Genomic DNA, 20,487 nt, shown 5'->3' with positions numbered 1-20,487 from the left:
AGGGACATAGATCTTATGACAGTGACAAGCTAAAGTCCCCTGAAATACAGAAAGCCTTCATTCTGCAGTTAAAGAACAGGTTTCAGGCACTTGCAGATCTTGATGAAGAGGAGGGGAATGCAGATGAGGAGATCAACAAGAAGTGGGACAAAGTAACAGCAATTTATAAACAGAGCAGTGAAGCCAGTCTAGGCTACAGGCAGAAGTGGATTACACCAAGCACATGGGACGCCATAGAAACCAGATGAGCCCCGAAGAAAAAAGTTTGATACAAAATCCCAGAAGCTAAAGGACACATACCAAGAGCAGTATAGCAAGGCACACCAGGAGGTCAAATGCTTTTGTGAGAGTGGACAAACAACATTATATTGATAATCTGGCAACACAAACAGAGGATGCAGCTGCTCAGGGTGAACAAGAAAACATCTACAAAATGATGCAGCTTATCAGTGGTAAACGGCAGACACCAACAAACACTCTCATCGGGGACAAACAAGGCCACCTACTAACAACAGAAAAAGAACAAGAAATGCGCTGGACAGAGCATTTCAAAGAATTGCTGAACAGGGAGCCACCTAAAGAGGAAGCAAACATCCAGGAGGCAGAAGATCTTGATATCAACACAGACACCCCAGCTAAGGAAGAGATCATTCAAGCCATCAAATCCTTAAAAAATGGGAACGCTCCTGGCAAGGATAACTGTAATGCAGAATGGTTCAAGGTAAATCCTGAGTTAGCAATATCTATCCTGACCCCTCTATTTACGTCAGTCTGGGAAAGGGAAAAAGTGCCAGATGAGTGGACCAATGGGGTTATAGTGAAGATACCAAAGAAAGGACCTCTCAGAGATTGTAATAACTGGCGTGGTATCACAATTTTATCTGTGCCAAGCAAAGTATCGTGTAAGATCATACTCCAGCGTATATCAGAGGCAGTTGATAGCATTCTCAGAAAAGAGCAAGTCGGTTTTCAGAAAGGGCGTGGATGCACAGACAAGATCTTCACTCTACGAAACATAATAGAACAATGCTTAGAATGGCAACGGCAGCTCTACATAAACTTCATAGACTTTTGAGAAGGCTTTTGATAGCATTCACAGGACCAGCCTATGGCATATTCTGCAGGCATATGGAATCCCTCTCTGTATAATCAACATCACCAAAATCTTCTATTTCAACTTTACATGCAGTGTTGATCACAGTGAGCTCAGTTTTGAAGTCAAAACAAGAGTACGTCAGGGGTGTGTCATGTCTGCAGTCCTCTTCTGCATTGCCATCGACTGGGTAATGCAGCGTACAACAGAAGACATGACGAGGCATTAAATGGACACCTTTCTCCTCCTTTGAAGATGAGACTTTGCAGATGATCTTGCTGTCCTATCACATACCCAACACCATGCACAAGAAAAAGCATCTTGACTCAATGCATTCAGCCAGCAAATTTTACTGAAAATCAACCACAATAAGACTTATATCATGACCTTTAATATTGCCTCACCATCACCAGTACAGATAGAGGATTATGTTCTCACCAATGAGAAAACATTCACATACTTGGGCACCACCATCAGCCAGGACATCCGGAACAAAATCAATAAAGCCAGGAACACCTTCAGGAGCTTAAATTACAGTCTGGAAATCATCAAAATACAACATCAAAACCAAACTCAAGATTTATCAGAGCTGCATACTTTCAGCATTACTTTATAGCGCGGGATGCTGGGGAATAAGAAAGTATGACATGTCCAAAATGTCTTCATTCCCTACAGCCTGCCTCAGAAAAATCCTCTGTATCTTTTGGCCCAGAACTATCTCAAACCAAGATCCATTGACACAGGTGCAGTCAAGAGGGTATGAGCACCATCATTGCCAGGAAGTGCTGGAGATGGATTGGCCATATGCTTTGGATGGAAACTGATTCCATCACCAGAGTAGCAATAAGATGGACACCTGAAGGCAAGCAAAAATGAGGCCACCTGAAAACAACATGGCTAAGAGCTGTGGAAGCTGAGCTGAAAAACCTGGGGCACAGCTGGGGAATCATTGAAAGACTTGCCAGAAACAGGAGTGGGGGAGCTTCATCGCTGCCCTAAATGCCTGAGGCGTAATGGGAACATGATGATAATCATTTATGTAGTTTCTTAACATTTCATTCAATTCCTAGATGATGTTTTTACATTACTATTTAAATGAGCTGCTAATGGGGAATGCTTGACCAGACCTTTCCTAGCTGCTGATTTTGAAAGTTTCCCCATAAATTGAACATATTCCCAGTTTATAAGTTTTTTTTTAAAAAAAGCATATTAGTTTCAATTTGAGTGGTCATTGCCTATCACATCAACAAACTATCAATCTCACATTTTAAATAATTTCTCCCACAGTTGCCAAAGAAACTTTCGTATCTACTCCTTGTTTTCCCCATGAATGGGATGACAATTTAGAAAGGTCCAGGCCAGTAAAAACATCAATATCCTTCTGAATGGCATTCTTGTTATACCCTATGCTACTTGTTTTGTGACCGTAACTGTCAGTAGCTATACATGATTGTCCCTGAAAATATATTTTTGCCAAAATAAGATAAACTACTATGTCTTGTCCTTGATGTTTTAGAGTGGAAAAAGAGAGATGAATAAACTCTGATTTGGAAAGGTGTAATATTACCAGAAAACCTAGTGAAGACAAATGTCCTGACCTCCAGTGTTCCAATTGCCCCACCTCCCGCCTGTGTTTTTAAAATTGCTCTCCATTCAGTGTGTGCTAAAGCCAAGGGCCTCTAAACTATGGATGTTTAAATAAATATTTAGGAGCATTTCCATTGTCTTGCTGATTAACATTTGTAAACGGCTGCTGACTAATATGTCTTCCAATTCTGAGTCAGTGTTCTGAAAAAGATGGAATTATTCAGTATTCTGCTTTCTCATTATCTGTGCCCCACCATGCAGGTGGGGTTTCTCTATTGTTTTAGTAAGAATATAACAACTATATCAGGAGGAAACATAAAGTATCAAGCAATAGCTGTGTTTACAGACTCCATCCCCTCTTCACGAGGGAGAATGGTACAACTACTAACAGACATGCAATACAGAATATTATTTCACAGTATCTACGCAGATCAGAGGTTGAATTGTAAATACCAGAGTACTGTATTGAAAAGAGGAGGAAAGTTGTTCTAGGAGAAATAACAGCATTTAGCTCCATTGCCCATACTTAGTACATTTTAACCCTTAGGACACTTGCTGCACCTAAAGTATTAAACACCTGGATGAGTGGTCAGTATCTATGGTACCTAGGGGGTCCACATGGGATAATGTGGCAGGAGAAGGGAAGGGAGGGTGTGTAGCAGGTGAGGGAATGGGCCAAATCTGATCTTCCGTGATAAATTCTGACTGGTTCTGCCTGTTTGCAGGCCAAGGGACACCGGGAGATGTGTGGCATGCTGCACTAGATAGAGATGCAAAGAAAAGCCAGCTAAACAGAAGGGTTAAGTGAACCCTGCTCTTGGGAACTAGGTTGAGGGAGCAAGAAATTCTCTACCTAATTTTAGAGGAGGAGATGCTGGCTCTTTTGGTACTTCTGTGTGGGAAGGAATTCTGGAGGTTGAGGGAACAGATGTGTGGAAGGAGGCAGATCTCATGAAAAAGGATAATCCAAGGAAGAGAGAAAAGATGCTTGTTCAGCTCACTGTAGAGCTGGTCAAAAAGTGGTAAGTGTGCTTTTTGGTAAATTGTTAAATTTTCTGATTTTTCTGAGGTGGGGGGAAAAGCAAAAATATAAATGTGTTTTTGTTTTTCCTGCTTTGTCTCCTTCCCCCTGCCCCCTTCCCTCTCTTTGTTTCTTTTTCCATTTTGCCACTGAAAAATGGAGAAAAAAGGGAAAAATTGGAGGAAATTAATAACTGAAAATCAATGTTTTTTGTTTTCTCATTTGAAACAGTGGAAAAATTCAAAATAAGCAAGTATTTTGGGTGAAAATTTTTGGTTTTGAAAAATTGTCCACTTTTTATTTTTAAAAAAATTGAACAAAATTTCACCAGTTTGACTTAAAACCCATAAATAAAAGCACGAATGTCCACAGGCTCTAAGGGTTTGATGCCTTCAAGTCCTCAGGAATAGGTTTGCAAATGTTCTAGCTGCCCATATTGTCATGTAACCTATAGGCTATTTTTCATTCGTGCAGCATTCATCGAAGAAGCTTAAATGCTGTCAACAATAACTTCAAAAGTCTAATCCTGGCAAACAGTCTAGCTTCCTTCCAAGCTTCTTGCATAATTATGGACATGAAGTCAGAGTTTTTAGCCCCTTAGTTGATGATACGGTTTGGCCTTAGTATGGAGGTCAAAAAGAGTAAGAATAGGGGAATAATGGAACATGCTAATAATAAGTGATTATAAAGCAGAAAGACGCTATTGAAGGAGCCCTCTTTCCCATGTCGGCATTGCAATTTCTATACAAGCAACAAAGAATCCTGTGGCACCTTATAGACTAACAGATGTTTTGCAGCATGAGCTTTCGTGGGTGAATACCCACTTCTTCGGATGCAAGTGGTGGAAATTTCCAGGGGCAGGTTTATATATGCAAGCAAGAAGCAAGCTAGAGATAATGAGGTTAGTTCAATCAGGGAGGATGAGGCCCTGTTCTAGCAGTTGAGGTGTGAAAACCAAGGGAGGAGAAACTGGTTCTGTAATTGGCAAGCCATTCACAGTCTTTGTTTAATCCTGAGCTGATGGTGTCAAATTTGCAGATGAACTGGAGCTCAGCAGTTTCTCTTTGAAGTCTGGTCCTGAAGTTTTTTTGCTGCAGGATGGCCACCTTAAGATCTGCTATTGTGTGGCCAGGGAGGTTGAAGTGTTCTCCTACAGGTTTTTGTATATTGCCATTCCTAATATCTGATTTGTGTCCATTTATCCTTTTCCTTAGAGACTGTCCAGTTTGGCCGATGTATATAGCAGAGGGGCATTGCTGGCATATGATGGCATATATTACATTGGTGGACGTGCAGGTGAATGAACCGGTGATGGTGTGGCTGATCTGGTTAGGTCCTGTGATGGTGTTGCTGGTGTAGATATGTGGGCAGAGTTGGCATCGAGGTTTGTTGCATGGGTTGGTTCCTGAGCTGGAGTTACTATGGTGCGGTGTGCAGTTACTGGTGAGAATATGCTTCAGGTTGGCAGGTTGTCTGTGGGCGAGGACTGGTCTGCCACCCAAGGCCTGTGAAAGTGTGGGATCATTCTCCAGGATGGGTTGTAGATCCCTGATGATGCGCTGGAGGGGTTTTAGCTGGGGACTGTATGTGATGGCCAGTGGAGTCCTGTTGGTAACTTCAGGACCAGACTTCAAAGAGAAACTGTTGAGCTCCAGTTCATCTGCAAATTTGACACCATCAGCTCAGGATTAAACAAAGACTGTGAATGGCTTGCCAATTACAGAACCAGTTTCTCCTCCCTTGGTTTTCACACCTCAACTGCTAGAACAGGGCCTCATCCTCCCTGATTGAACTAACCTCGTTATCTCTAGCTTGCTTCTTGCTTGCATATATAAACCTGCCCCTGGAAATTTCCACCACTTGCATCCGAAGAAGTGGGTATTCACCCACGAAAGCTCATGCTGCAAAACATCTGTTAGTCTATAAGGTGCCACAGGATTCTTTGTTGCTTTTACAGATCCAGACTAACAGGGCTACCCCTCTGATACTTAATTTCTATACAGATAGTGTTACTGCTTTGGATTATGGAAGAAATAAAAAACAAGGGTTTTTTTCCCCCTTAGCTGCAAGTGGCATTGCAATGTTGATTTATGCTTTGAAAATGTAAATACTTTCTTGTAAATGTTTGCACATTTCTGTTGCTAGTGGGAGATCATGTACTTCAAATTAATCATTTATAGTTAGATCACAGACTAGTTTTTAGAATCTAGGCCACCTATGGTGTGTTTGATTAGGTTACTTTTGTCTGACAGACTTCAAGTAATGAAGGGTGAAGTTGTAACTAGAAGGAAGCTATGTAATATCAGAAGACTGTATCTTCCATCTTCTGTATAAAATTATTTGAATGAAGGATGCAGGGTCAAGCCCTACATGTGTATATAATTTTTGTTCCACTCTCTTTAATTCCTAGAGAAAAAAAACCCTACATTGATAGACTTAAGGTTGAAAGTACATTGGGAAAATGTAATATAGAGATGTTGTAATTATCACAGAAAAAAGCATTATAATTTCAGGAAATTCAGAGTTAGGATTAACCCTAAAAGTAATCCAAACATCTCAAGTTCTGGAAATGCAGTTAGGGCACCCAAACAAACTTATTTTTCTGCCCTATAGTGATGCAGAGAAATCACCGTACAATTATGGTTAATGTATTTTAGTGCCTGTCATTCCAGATTAGATTAAACTGATTTTTAAAGACACATTAGATTTGCCATGGTTTTTCCTTGTGGTGTTGTATCTTGAGTAGAACTCTCACTGTAAATGGGAACCATAGTAGCTCAACTACCACTTAAGGCAGCCGTGTCTCAAAGATCTAATGTAGGTCTATGACAAGCTGCCTGCGAAATTCACTAGGAGCCAAAACTTTGTCCTGAAGTAAATTAATGAGTGTTTTACACATACATCTGAGGACAGTAACTGGCCGTCAGCCTATGCTTTTGTCTCAATTCCCAGGTTTCATGGACAAGGAATCTGGAATGTTTTAGAATTGGTAACTAAATAGTCAAGTCCAGCAAGATTAATAGAAATCAGCTCAACAGTAAAGCAAGCAAGATGGATCTCCCACAAAACTTTTATTTCAACAGTTTAGAAAAATAAGCGAAGCGAAGATAAACATAGGCAGACTGGATTGATTTGAAATTGTCTTCCAGACCCAAGCTCAACAAGTCAGACACAAACACGCTGATAAAATCAATTTTGTCTCAGAATGGAGGCTAAAAAAATAAGTCAATATCGACAGAACAGCATCTGACACTTAATCTGTTCATAGCTTACTCAGATTTCAAGCACCGTGCAATGAAAATAAAAGCAACGATGTTGTTTAGAACAATGTGAATATGGAAACCCAGAAAGTGTTCAGCATTCGTGAAAATTAGTTTGTGGCTTTGTCTGTCAGATGGGCTGGATATTTGTATCCATAGCTGACCGTGATAACATAGGTGTACGATAGTAGAAGTAATTATCAGGATGGCTGTGTTGATTAGGGAGGGCTGACACTAGTGGAAATTTACTAAGATTGCTCTTGGGGAAAATAAAGGATTTGTGCCTGGCTCTTCTGAGAATAATTCAATATAATCACCTACAGCTCACAGCATGAGCTAGCCTATGTGGGGGAGGGAGGTTGGACCTTCTTCCTGAACAAGGGAAATGGGGAGACCTGAATTGAAGCATCTGACTAGAGGGAGCACCTTACTGAGAAGGGTCACATGAACAGGTTCAGATACATGTAAGCTGGAAAGTGGTATCTGCCACAAAAGGGACTGGCTTTGTTTCAGTCTGAGAAAGACCAGGGGCAAAGAAAGGCTTTAGAAAGGGCTCTCGACAGTGCCCAGGCCAGAGGACTTGGAACAGAACCTGTGAGGGGCTTACATGCAAAGGTCTTACATGAAAGGGACCAGGGGAAGATGTAGGAAGAAGTGGTTGGAGAAGCCAAAAGAAGGCCCAGGGTAAAGGTCTAAGCAAGGGGCCAGCTGAGCTCTGTAAGTAGCTCTAAGGGAATAGTGACACAGATGAATGAGCTTGAAGCAGATAGTCATTTCACTGGTTAGGACATTGGAGGTGGAGCCTGAGGTGGAGTGAAGCACCAGGCTCCCATGCACCTTCAGTTGTGCCGCTATCAGGAAACAAGTAGTAGAACCCTGACCAAGGGCAAAAAGAGAGATTTGTTAAATACAAGGACTGGGGATATTAAATTAACCATTTATCGGTTAGTGCTGACTCCAGAATACTGAAAACATGTAACTTTTCTACATTGGTTGGAAGGATTGCTGTGCAGTGAAGATTTAATTTTGTAACCTGTTAATTAATAAATAGGTGATGGATATGTTCATGAGTGGGAAGTTACTCATCCAAACAATTGTTCTTTGTCCCTGAGATGGTACCTTTTAAGCTCTGTGTTCCATAATTCTCAGTATGCAAAGGTTGTGCTGAAGCAACAACTCCTCCATGTTTGTTTTTTAATGTTGATAGCCTGCAGTCAGCTTTGCTTGTTAGCTAGAACAAAGTACATTAAATTCATATTGTGGTACTTAAGACATCTGATAGGAAGTCTACTTGCCTGGTCCAGTAGACTTTAAAGTCTTCTCAGGTGTGAGTAGTTTTAGTTCAGCTGGCACACTTTGGGACATGCCAAAGACTTATCTGTTTTTCCCAGGTTACTGTTGCTACTGTAGCTTTTGCTGAGCAGTCTTCTAATTGTCAGGGGATGTATGAATCTGTAGAACATTGCTGGCAACCAGCTCAGGTCTCTAAGGGGTAAAGAGGAGCACAGTGGGGTGGAGCTTTATAACATCTGAGTGCAGGGTACCCAGAGAAGAAATACAATCACCGCACACACTCATCCTCCTAGATTTTCTTCTGCGAGAAAAAGCAGCCAGAGCTGATAGAAATTTCTTAATAATTGCAGGCAACATCAGATCCCTTGAAGTAATGAGAAAATATTTTAAAGGTCTCTTTTCTGCTTAGGAGTCACTTTAGCTTAGGGCATTTTTTCATTTTTTTGAAATATATGACAGAGAAATAACCATGAAATCCTGGAAAGGCTTTTTTTGTAGAATGGAATTACAATGATAAAATGAAAATTGGAGTCATTGCTTTGAAATCTACAAAATTGCCCATAACTGTGGGACTCTGAAGACTAATTTCTGCTTTGTAAGCTTTATTAAATGGGCTATATTTGTGATTATAACTGAAAGTGTTCACTCTTCAGACCAGCACAATGGAGTACATACTACTTGTCTTATATTTCTCTTTTTTTATCTGTCTGTGTGCTCTGGTGTGCCTATATTTTTCTGGCTGCCAGGAAATGACTTATAAACATGAAGGTAAGAAGCTATAAATTAATAGCTGATTTGTTCTAATTACAGTTCATTATGATTTAGCCACTTCTTCTGTTTTGATTAATCACTTGAAAATAATATGTGATACTTAAATCATGTGGGAAGATGAAGCTACTGCAGCTATACAGAAATTAGATGGTTCATATGCATGTAGACCTATCTAATTCAATTAAATGTAGTACTAAAATAGATATAGATATTTGTATACAATATCCTCTATATATTTCAAGAGACAGACTCTGCATCACAAATTTTGTCAACATTAATCAAATTGACTAGTTTTGACTCAACAGGAATCACAACTAATATACAGAATATTTTGTAGATCTTCATATTCTGAAAATATATTTATCTGTCATAAGTCCTACTGAGCTTCTAAACTCAATTGCAAAAATGTAATACACAATTATACTGTAAAAGTATGTGTGAAAACATTGGTGTAGAAATCCAAAATTACGTCCTAATTTCCACCAGCTATTGCCAAATATTTCATATTTTACTTCTTCATATTTTCAGTTATTGAGATGGACATTTTACTCTGACAGTTATGATCTAAACTTTAGGATGGAATATCTTTACATAAAAATAACACCTTTAATTAACAACCTTCTAGAATTATAAACAATATATACAAATATAATTTCAACAGTTTTACATATTTTAAGAAAAATTCTAACATAAATAGTATAGTTAAAAAGAGCAAGCAGAATAATAAAAGCCACATTAGAATATATATATATATTAGAAATCTATTTTAAATCAGTGTTTTGAATTAATAAGTACTATCTTCCATGATATGTGTGTGTGTGTATTGTTTACCATAATATTTATTATCAGGTAGTAAAATTTTCTTAACACGTTATCAACTTTGTGTCAATTGTCTCTCTGATTTTTTTCCCCTCTAGCTGTTTCCCGGTCAGTTAATTTGTTGTGTGTGGGATCTGAATCCATTTTTATAGCCAATTGCTACAAATATTGGACTATCACACTAGCAACAATAAATAGTTATTATTAATAATGTGAATGACAATTGTGTGATTATCTCATGATGTAATTCATAAATATGCCATTAATGTGCAATGGCTAAATACTACATTGTGTCCCAATATGTAATAAAAACAAACAGGCAAATTCACCATTGAGGCATAGTAATTAGCAGTGTTTATAAAAAGTAAATGAGAAAGATTCACTCTAAACCCAAAATATTATACACAAGTGTGTGTAGTATTTAGCAATCCTTGACTATCCTTGAAGATTTAGAGTGTCTCCGTGCTATGGGAAACATTAATTTCCCCTAGTTAATTATCATTTACATTATTTATTAAAATGTGTGGATGTTTCCTGGAGGCCTGGTGCCAATGATATGTTTAAATATGCTGAGCAACAAATATATCAGTATACTGATAGTTCAGTAGCTATTATTTTTAAATAATCCCTGTAATCAACGAGGCTATGTTACGTAAACCAAAAGGACCAATCTTTTGTGTGTTTGTTTTTATTCCCTGAAAACACCTTAAAGCAGCAGATATTCAAGCTGAGTTATTTATAAAACTAGCTACGATTTGTCTGAATATTTGCAAAGAACATTTCAGTGTTGATGAACACTCTTTTTGTCCTGAGTTTAATGAAGCTACTGATGCTCCTGTAGGTATTGCTGGATGTTTCTTCAGTGGTTCAGATACAGATTGTGCACCATGATTTATTTGTTCTTTTCTAAGGGACTTATAATGAAGGAAAACAAACTTTCTCTAAAGCTAAGGATTGTGAAGAATATGAATGCTAGAGGAAAGAATTAAAATTCTCGGATTAATTTCTATTCCAAATGTCTTGTCTTAAACATAGTTCTAACATATAACATAGAAAAGTCCTAAATATAACATAGAAAAGTCCTGGTGCTTACTGAGTAACTAAAAATAGCTGTGTACCTGAGCAGATTTTAGTACTTAAATCCCTTTCCTTTTTGCCTCCCTCTGTATAGATTGGGTAGCAATTCCTAGTGACCCAATCAATGGATTGCAAAGGGAAGGCTGATCTCTAGAGATCTTTCAAGTGCCTGGGTCTATATTTGTGGCCTCTGCAGAGTTATGAAGAGTCCAGGCTTTATTCAGGTTTCTACTTGCTTTCAGTTTTTGAACTTTTTTCAACATGAACATAACCTATTTGAAAGGGGATTTTTATACTACAAACACTAGGCTCTTAATTCAGTCTGTGAATGAAATTTTGAACTATTCTAAGGGTTTGTCTTCACAGCATCAGTTAGCTGAAGTTACTCCGCTCAAGTTGCTCTGCTTAAATCAGCCTAGCTTAAGTGAGAGTGGTAATGCTGCAAAACAATAACACCTCACTCTTTATTGTGCTTTACATCAGTATATCTCAAAACACTTTACAAAGGGGTCAGTATCACTGTCTCCATTTTACAAATGGGGAAACTGAGGAACAGAGGTGACATGTCCAGTTCACCCAGCAGGCCAATGGCACAGCCAGGAATTGAATCCAGGTCTCCTGTTTTCTATCCACTAGGCCATGCTGCCTGTCTCAACACTCATCATACAGAGAATGGTTTGATTAGCAGCACAGAATGATTGGATTAGCAGTGGATGAGTTGTGTTAATTTAAGCTGTGGCCTGTATCCCCTCCTGCAACTGTTGATCTTCAGCCTATAGCCCCAAAACGCCAGCTCACTCAAGTTGAAAGTACCAGTTAGCTCAAGCTAGAGATTTTTGTGTGTAGACGGGAGTTGAGTTAGGGGTAACACTCCAATCATGCCTCAAACCAGCACTGAAATGAAGACAACTCTCAAATATTAGAACAGAAGTGATGAGAACATTGAGGTTATGTTCTTAGGACTGTTGAAAGCAACAATACAGTTACAGAATAGTCTAGAGGCCTACAGTAGAAGGGGAGTACATGGAGTCATTGTGATTAGAGATAGGGCATCGCTATTTGGTAGAATTAACTGTAATTGGATGTTGAAGAGAGGTTAGTGAGTAAATTGTGAACTGTTAGGAGGGCTTGGTTTTGCTGGACTCTAGAATTTTCTGTAGGGTGAGCAGGACAGCTCACAACTCTATATAAAGATGGCTAATTTTATCTTATTTTATACTTTCTGGTCTTGAATTCACTAGGTGACTGGCGAATTGTATCAAATCAAATAATTTTGGTTGGCAGCCTATTTTTATTTTTTAAACTATTCTAAGCTCAGTGGTTGAGGAGATGCTGTCGTTTTTGCTTGTGAAGAATTCCAGAAATTTTGTGTATTGACTGATGTCAACTTTCAAATAATTTTGAAGAGTAAGAACTAAGAGAGCTTAACTTTCACAATTGAATGTTTAAGGAGGCAGGAATGGACGTTGCTGGGAGGCAGGAATGGACGTTGCTGGGAGGCAGGAATGGATGTTTGGTTTGGTATTTTGCGTGCTTGCAGGGTGCTGTAAATGCTGATTTCATTCCTGCTGTCCCCGATGTGTAAAGACAGAAGTATTTTTTAATCTATTAGAATTGTTGTTACTGCTGCAGTCACTGGCACTAAGCTTAAGCCTCAGATCTCTGTCATAGTATGTTTTGGTCTTGACAGGTAAAAGGCTGCTCTGTGGGGGCATGTTATGGAGTGAGGTAGAAAACATTATAATTTGAGGGATGGGAGAGATAGCTCAGTGGTTTGAGAATTGGCCTGCTAAACCCAGGGTTGTGAGTTGAATCCTTGAGGGGGCCACTTAGGGATCTAAGGCAAAAATCAGTGCTTGGTCCTGCTAGTGAAGGCAGGGGGCTGGACTCAATGACCTTTCAAGGTCCCTTCCAGTTCTAGGAGATGGGTATATCTCCAATTATAACAATGCTTTTATTTTTGAAGCAAAGTAGAATTTTCTGCAGTGTCACTGTTTTCTAGGCATGTATCAAGAAACTGAAGTAAGGGAAGAACAGAAAGGTTGATAATTTTAAGACCAGTTTACTTTTTTATCAGTCCTATAAAGGTTCATTGCAGTTATGACTTTTTATTTGCCTGCTGACATTGGTAGCTGATCTAATATCTTTCATGATGAGTGTTAGGTATACACTACTTGCCTATATATTTTAATGTGGTTCTTTTATATTCTGTACCCATTAATTCAATGTTATGTTATCTGTGATTTAAAAAAATAATTTAAATATTATTTTTCACTAAAGATTAATCTTCCTTAAACATGCTGGTATTTATTTTTTCTTTCTAGAGTATCCATTTTTCTCATTTTTAAAATGATAGTATTTCAGATAGATGAAGTTATATGAACTGATATCTTCAAGTTGGCAGCAATAATTTTGAAAAATAGATATTTTTAAGCTTTCTGATTTTTTGTTTTTGTTTTTATTAATAATGTGAATGACAAATGTCAATGAATAACTTTTTTTAATACAATATACCCCTCTTCTTAACACCCTCTTGTATGTTGCATCTCAATAGGTTGGTTACCTAATATCTCAAAACATGGATGATTTTCTGTGTGGTTAAGTGTATTTTATACTTGTGTTAGAGCATGCCTGTATTTGGCAGCTATCCAGTGCAATGTGCAGCCTGATGTTTTGAAGCACTGGAATAAAAGATGCTGAAAGGAATAATTTATTTACCGGCATTCAAATGGGGCATATACATGGAGGGAGCAACACTCGTCTTTCCTCTCTTTTCCTAATGATTGTCTTCCCAGGCTCCCTCAGTTTGTTACCAGGGACTTAATCCTACAGTCCTTAGTAGGTCGATTGAAATCAACGGGACTGCTCAGATGTCCCAATTGAGCCTCTTGTCCTTGTGGGTAAGAATCAAAGCATCTTGGGAGTAAAGGCAGACATGGGGTTACTGAAGACCTTTTTTGCTGTCTACTTGTCTATTTAACCAGGTTATAGATTATTGCTGAATGTCCTATTAGTAATCTAGAAAAACTGACTTTTCAGAGGCATGTTGTGGAGACGTTTTTTGGATTTGACGAAGAATCTGTTGACTCTGAAACCTCATCTGTAACTTCGTATAACACGGACAAAACAGACAGAACACCAGCAACACCAGAAGAAGACTTGGATGATGTAAGTAATGAAGTGTCTTCATAACAAAAGATACAAAATGAATGGAAATATTTTTCCTATTTCTCTGTATTTCTGCATTTGCAACTTGAATAGCTGTTTTAAGTCAAGTAAAAGACTGGAAATAAGGTGTAAATTTTTAGCAGTAGGAGTAATTAACCATTGGAACAACTTAGCAAGAGTCATAGTGGATTCTCCATCACTGACAATTTTAAAATCAAGATTGGATGATTTCTAAAAAATATACTCTGGACTTATTTGGAGGAAGTTCTGTGGCCTGGGTTGTGCAGATCAGACTAGATGATCACAGTGGTCCCTTCTGGCCTTGAAATCTATAAATAACACACTAATTTAGCTCAGCCATTGCAACCCAACTAATAAATGACAGCATTAGGGTCTGTCTTCTTGATGAGTTCAGAGTTAATTAAATCAGACTTGGTAAATATCAGCAGTGCTTGAGAAATAGAATTCCGTTTATCACAATATCTCTTGCTTGTCAAAATAAGAAAATCAGTGGACACTTGAACTGACAAAATCCACAGCTGCTCCACAATAGCTGTTCCTAGAATATTATGATTGATTTGACTATTTTGGTACTGTTAGGTCCTTCTCACTATGCTTTTGATATCGAGAGAAGTTTTGTCAATTTATTAAGGCTTAAATAGTAAATATATGTAGACATGTTTTTGCTGGACCTGTATGTTATGCACTGCAACCGGGCTACAGTAAGGAATGGCAAGGTCTAAGATAAGATGTGAAATCAAGGTCTCCCTATGCTATTTACTAACTCGTATGTTCTACCCTTCAGTTACACCCTTTCTATCTTATACTCATGTCCCCATCTCCCCTCCTCTACTCAGCTTATTTTATTGTTATTTGGGGTTGCTAACCCTTGTGATTTTTATTGAGTCTCATGATATTGTTTGGGGTTTTCTTTCTTGGAGCCCCAGTTCCTGGAGTCAGGAGAATCTCTGCTTTCATTAAAAAAAAAAAATTCTAGCCTTCATGATTGTGGAGAAAAGTTTGAAAATATGAAACCCAGAAGGCAAATGAAAAGACCCCAATGTTTACTATTTTAAAAGAAATCTTAATGATTTTAAAGCAAATTTTATGATTTTGGGGAATGACGTATTTTTTTTGCATGCCTGGAGTTGGCAATACTGTTGTTTTACTTAGAGCTCTGTAACCAGTATACAACTTTTTGCTCATCATCCTGTATTTAAATTACTTTGCCCCAAAACCCTCGGGTTAGGTGACTGAGAGAAGCAGGTGCGCATCTCTCTGTCCACGTGCACATGTAGCAGGTCCATGGTGTTGAGCAGTGAGGACCAACGTGGGTTCTTCAAAATTATGGCACTTTTGTCAGTGAATAAAATTGTGGGGAGTCGTATTCTCTCTCATCCCTCCCCATCAGTCTGTGTTCCTTCTCTGTTTCACGCCCCATCACTCTAGGGTGACCAGACAGCAAGTGTAAAAAATCGGGACGTGGGGTGGGGGTAATAGGCACCTATATATGACAAAGTTCCAAATATCGGGACTGTCCCTATAAAATCAGGACATCTGGTCACCCTACATCACTCCCTCCCTCCCTCATGTCTTGCCTCAGTTCTCTCATTAGCCATTCACTCTCTGCCCACCTTTCACACAAATGCTTTCCATTCAGCACTCTTAACTTCCACTGTCCCGTGTTTTCTCTCTATTCCTATACATACTGTTCCTCACTTTTTCTGTCAAGCCAATTTATGCTGCACTCAAATTCTAAACATAAACACAGGGAAGTCTGCATTTTTCTCTCCACCCCAACGTCCGCTTTCCTCTAATCTCTGCTAGCATTTTAAAGCTGCATCGAACTTTGGGAATCTGTAAGGTTCTCCTCCTGCATTTCTGTTTCTTTTGTTTGTATTCTTTCTTGCTGTTCTCTTCCACCCCATCCCCCACTCCTCCAACTCAAAATTTGTCATTCAGAACACAAGGTGATGCAAGAATGAGAGCTGATTGGAGTGAGGGACTTTTTTCTCCTCATTCCCTCTAGGGTTCCTGGAGTTCTTTCTCGGATCTAAGGTAGGGATAGTGTCCTGCAGATTGAGCTAGCAGCATCGGGTGCCAGGCTCTGCCCCAAGGACAGCTTGTAGGGATTAGGGTCTGCCAGTGGGGGGAAGAGTCATCAGTGCTGTAGGAGGAAGATTTGTGCAGTCCTTTATATCTCTATATACGTGAGTATGGAAGCAACAGTTTAACAAACGTTCCTACTCTGCTGTTAGAGTCTTTGGCCCTCTTGTAAGCCTGGGTCCTGCACAAAGTTCTTGCCTGTCCTTTTTGCTCCCTCCCAGCAATTCTACCTATCAATATCTTTACAGAAATCGATGGATATTTTACATTTTCAACTAGCTACTGTATAATCTCTGAGCTGCAAAGAGAGCTTAATGTTTGAAGCAACAGAAGATAATACACTGTTTTGCTTTTCTCTTCTTTTAAGAGTACGCCTAAAGAAGAAGCTGATTTAAGGTTCTGTCAACTAACCAGAGAATATCAGGCTTTACAAAGAGCATATGCATTACTTCAAGAGCAAGTTGGTGGGACACTGGATGCAGAGAGAGAAGCAAGGGTAAGCCATTTTTTATTTAAACTTCTCAGAAATCTGATATCTCTCATGCTAAGTGTGCCTTTGCAGGTCAGTGGACTGCATGCAGTAAATGTATTACATACTTCTGAGGATTAGATAATATTATAGTAAAACATTTGTTCTAGATTTATCAGACCTGTATGGAAAGGAGGTTTCAAAATGCATCTTATCATGACTCTTTTTTTTTTAATCACACACATAATGGATTAAAGTAGCCCTGTTTTTAAGTAATGCTCTCTAATTCAAAAAGACAATCCAACAGAAATTGTATGTGGCTGCTAAAACAATGGATTTAAGAAAAATCAATGATAAGATTACAATAAATATTTGTGTCAGACAAGTAAACAAAGAGCCTCACACAAATCGGGCTTGAAAATCTTTCTCTTCAGGCATTTAGTAGGATAAATGAAAGGCTCTGTATTCTCCCAGTTCTATGCCACCCCCTCATGCCCAGCAAATGGGGGAAGGCCAGAACACTGCTGTGCCGTAGTGGTTACTGACTACTCTAATGGCTCCTTGGGGACCTAAGCAAAATCTAAGTTGTGCTACAGACCAAGTGGGTCTCCCAGTGGCCACAGGATCAGTGAGCTGCAAAGGTGACCCTTTGCCTCATCCCACCAGTCCTGCACCAAGCACAGCTCGTCATGGACCTAAAACTTGAATTGGTATCCTCTGGTAAATTACTTCAGATGCAGGGCCACATGAAGACTTGGGAAGAGTGTGTGCTGCGTCACTGGCTTCCATCTGACAGAGCAAGGGGATTTATATTCACACACACATAATCTTTTCACTTCCCCTACTGCTAAGCATTGTCTTATTGATCAGTCCATAAAATCCTTTCTGGTTTCAAAATGCTCTTGAAAATGATTTCTTGGAGTCTCCTGTGTCTGCGAATTTTCTGGATCACTCCATTCTTTTCCTGCTTGACATCATCCATTCTCGCTCTCTAGACAAAAGGCACCATTTTTCTGACTGAGATGAACTAATATAAACTTCTTCCCCTCCATCTCAAGCATTTTCAGTTCTTGCCAGTCCACAGAGGAAGAGATCTGACTGGAGTAAAATGCATAGCAGTGCAGTATCACTCTGCTCATTAACTAATTTTTCACATCCTACTTTACATATGAGTTGTTTGTAATTGGATGTGAAACTCTGGAGGATTAGAAATACCTAGTTCCAGCCCCAAGCATGATTAATTGGTGATCTAGTAGCGGGCATGGGGGATTTAAAAAGCACCTTGTTTATCCATCTGTGCCTTGCTTTACACAGAATCCATTTCTCAGAGTCTCTGCATGTTCCATTTGCTGTGCCATACTGCCTAGTAGAGCTCATCAGAAATTTTTCACATAACATTTTCTTGTCAAAATTTGCCGATTTGTCAAAATCCAAACACTTTGCAGGAACGTATATGTTTTGTTGAAATTATGACTAAGGCTATGTTTACCTGTCCATAACTTTTACTATATACCCCTGACTAAAACTGGACGGAGGAGGGCTACAGCACACGGCCTGGGACTCCCACTGGGGAGGAGTGGGCGGATTGGGGGTGCTGGCAGGTCGTTACCTGGCATCACGCCTCCCTCCCCCAGCAGCAGAGTTTGGCTATGGGAGGGGGTTGGGGCATGGGATGGTGTGAGGCATGCTCTGGGCAGTGCATACCTGGGGAGCTCCCTGGAAGTGGCGACATCCTCCTCGCTCAGCCTGCTAGGTAGAGGCGTGGCCACCTCCGCCTGCAGGCACCGCCCCCGCAGCTCCCATTGGCCGCAGTTCCCAGACAATGGGAGCTGCGAAGCCAGCGCTCTGGGTGGAGGGAGCGCACAGAGCTGCCTGGCCACACCTCTGCCTAGCATAAGAACATAAGAACAGCCGTATTGGGTCAGACAAGGGTCCATCCAGCCCAGTATCCTGTCCTCTGACAGTGGCCAATGCCAGGTGCCCCAGAGGGAGTGAACCTAACAGGTAATGATCAAGTGATCTCTCTCCTGTCATCCATCCCCACCCTCTGACAAACACAGGCTAGGGACACCATTCCTTACCCATCCTGGCTAATATCCAGTTCTCTCTTAAACGCTGTTATAGTCCTAGCCTTCACAACCTCCTCAGGTAAGGAGTTCCACAAGTTGACTGTGTGCTGTGTGAAGAAGAACTTCCTTTTATTTGTTTTAAACCTGCTGTGCATTAATTTCATTTGGTGGCCCCTAGTTCTTGTATTATGGGAATAAGTAAGTAACTTTTCCTTATCCACTTTCTCCACATCACTCACGATTTTGCACCTCTATTGTATCCCCCCTTAGTCTCCTCTTTTCCAAGCTGAAAAGTCCTAGCCTCTTTAATCTCTCCTCATATGAGACCTGTTCCAAACCCCTAATCATTTTAGTTGCCCTTCTCTGAACCTTTTCTAGTGCCAGTATATCTTTTTTTGAGATGAGGAGACCACATCTGTACACAGTATTCGAGATGTGGGCGTACCATCGATTTATATAAGGGCAGTAATATATTCTCTGTCTTATTCTCTGTCCCCTTTTTAATGATTCCTAACATCCTGTTTGCTTTTTTGACTGCCTCTGCACACTGCGTGGACGTCTTCAGAGAACTATCCACAGTGACTCCAAGATCTTTTTCCTGATTTGTTGTAGCTAAATTAGCCCCCATCATGTTGTATGTATAGTTGGGGTTATTTTTTCCAATCTGCATTACTTTACATTTATCCACATTAAATTTCATTTGCCATTTTGTTGCCCAATCACTTAGTTTTGTGAGATCTTTCTGAAGTTCTTCACAGTCTGCTTTGGTCCTAACTATCTTGAGCAGTTTAGTATCATCTGCAAATGATGATGCAGCTGAGTGAGGGGGATGTCGTCACTTCCAGGGAGACCCCCAGGTAAGCGCCGCCCAGATCCTGCCTCATCCCGTCCCATGCCTCAACCTCCTGCCCCCTCCCACATCCAAACTCTGCTGCCGCAGAGGAAGGTGTGGTGGCCTGAGACTGCCCCAGCAGTGGCTGGTGCATCTGGCACAGGGGCTGCCTGATCTGCCCCTGAGCCAAGTGCACTGGTCACTGCAGAGGTCACCAAAAGTCACAGACAAACCCTCAGGAAATCAGGAGGGCTGAGAAACCTTTCCTGTGTCCTTGGCAACCTGCCTAGTGGGCTGCGGGGGAGCCAGGCTCCCAAGCAACTTTAACTCTGCTCTGCAATAATGATTAACATATATTAAAAATCATACTTAGCTTTTATCTAGCATTTTGCAGAGCTTTTTGAGACCAGCTGATAAAAAGGAGGCCAATATCATTATCCCCATTTTGCAGATGGGGAAACTGAGGTACAGAGAGACAGCGAGACAAAATAAACTTGCCCATGGTCACCCGGTAGGCCAGTGGTCATAATGGGAATAGCACCTGGATCTCCCAAGTCCTAGTGCAGAACTTTATCTAGGAGGCCATACCAGCCTCCTATGTTTATGGTCCCAGATCAGATTAAAACTGATTTTTACAGATGCATTTGATTGTTTCCTGTTGTTTTTCCTCGTTGTATCCATTGACTTGGAACATTACTCTTAACATTCATAGTCAGAGCCTCATGAAAATATTCTGCCTTCTAAAACTAATAAGTGGCATTTTAGTTTAAATAAGAAAATAAGTCTTTCCTTGCACATCTGCTATCAATTTCTGCCTTTAATTTGTGCCCGTGTTGTTGGGCACAGTGGATTGCTAACATAATGCCAGCCATGCAGCTCTTAATCACATAATCATGGCTGGCTTTCATTTTTGTCCCCAGGA

At 40.0% G+C, this 20,487-nt stretch overlaps 1 protein-coding gene across 3 annotated transcripts in view; it reads left to right on the top strand.

Annotated features, from left to right (window-relative positions):
- JAKMIP1 (janus kinase and microtubule interacting protein 1) overlaps positions 1 to 20,487 on the top strand; it is a 269,959-nt gene that overhangs the window by 189,804 nt on the left and 59,668 nt on the right. For all 3 annotated transcript variants that reach the window (XM_039539676.1, XM_039539674.1, XM_039539675.1), the window contains 2 exons: positions 13,961 to 14,089; positions 16,563 to 16,691. In XM_039539676.1, the coding sequence (XP_039395610.1) occupies positions 13,961 to 14,089; positions 16,563 to 16,691 (258 nt within the window). The remainder of the gene's footprint in view (positions 1 to 13,960; positions 14,090 to 16,562; positions 16,692 to 20,487) is intronic.

This window comes from Mauremys reevesii, linkage group 5 (genome assembly GCF_016161935.1).
Source record: "Mauremys reevesii isolate NIE-2019 linkage group 5, ASM1616193v1, whole genome shotgun sequence".
Classification (NCBI taxonomy): Eukaryota; Metazoa; Chordata; order Testudines; family Geoemydidae; genus Mauremys; species Mauremys reevesii.
Note: the sequence above shows the minus strand (reverse complement) of the source record. Positions and strands in the feature narration are given on the sequence as shown.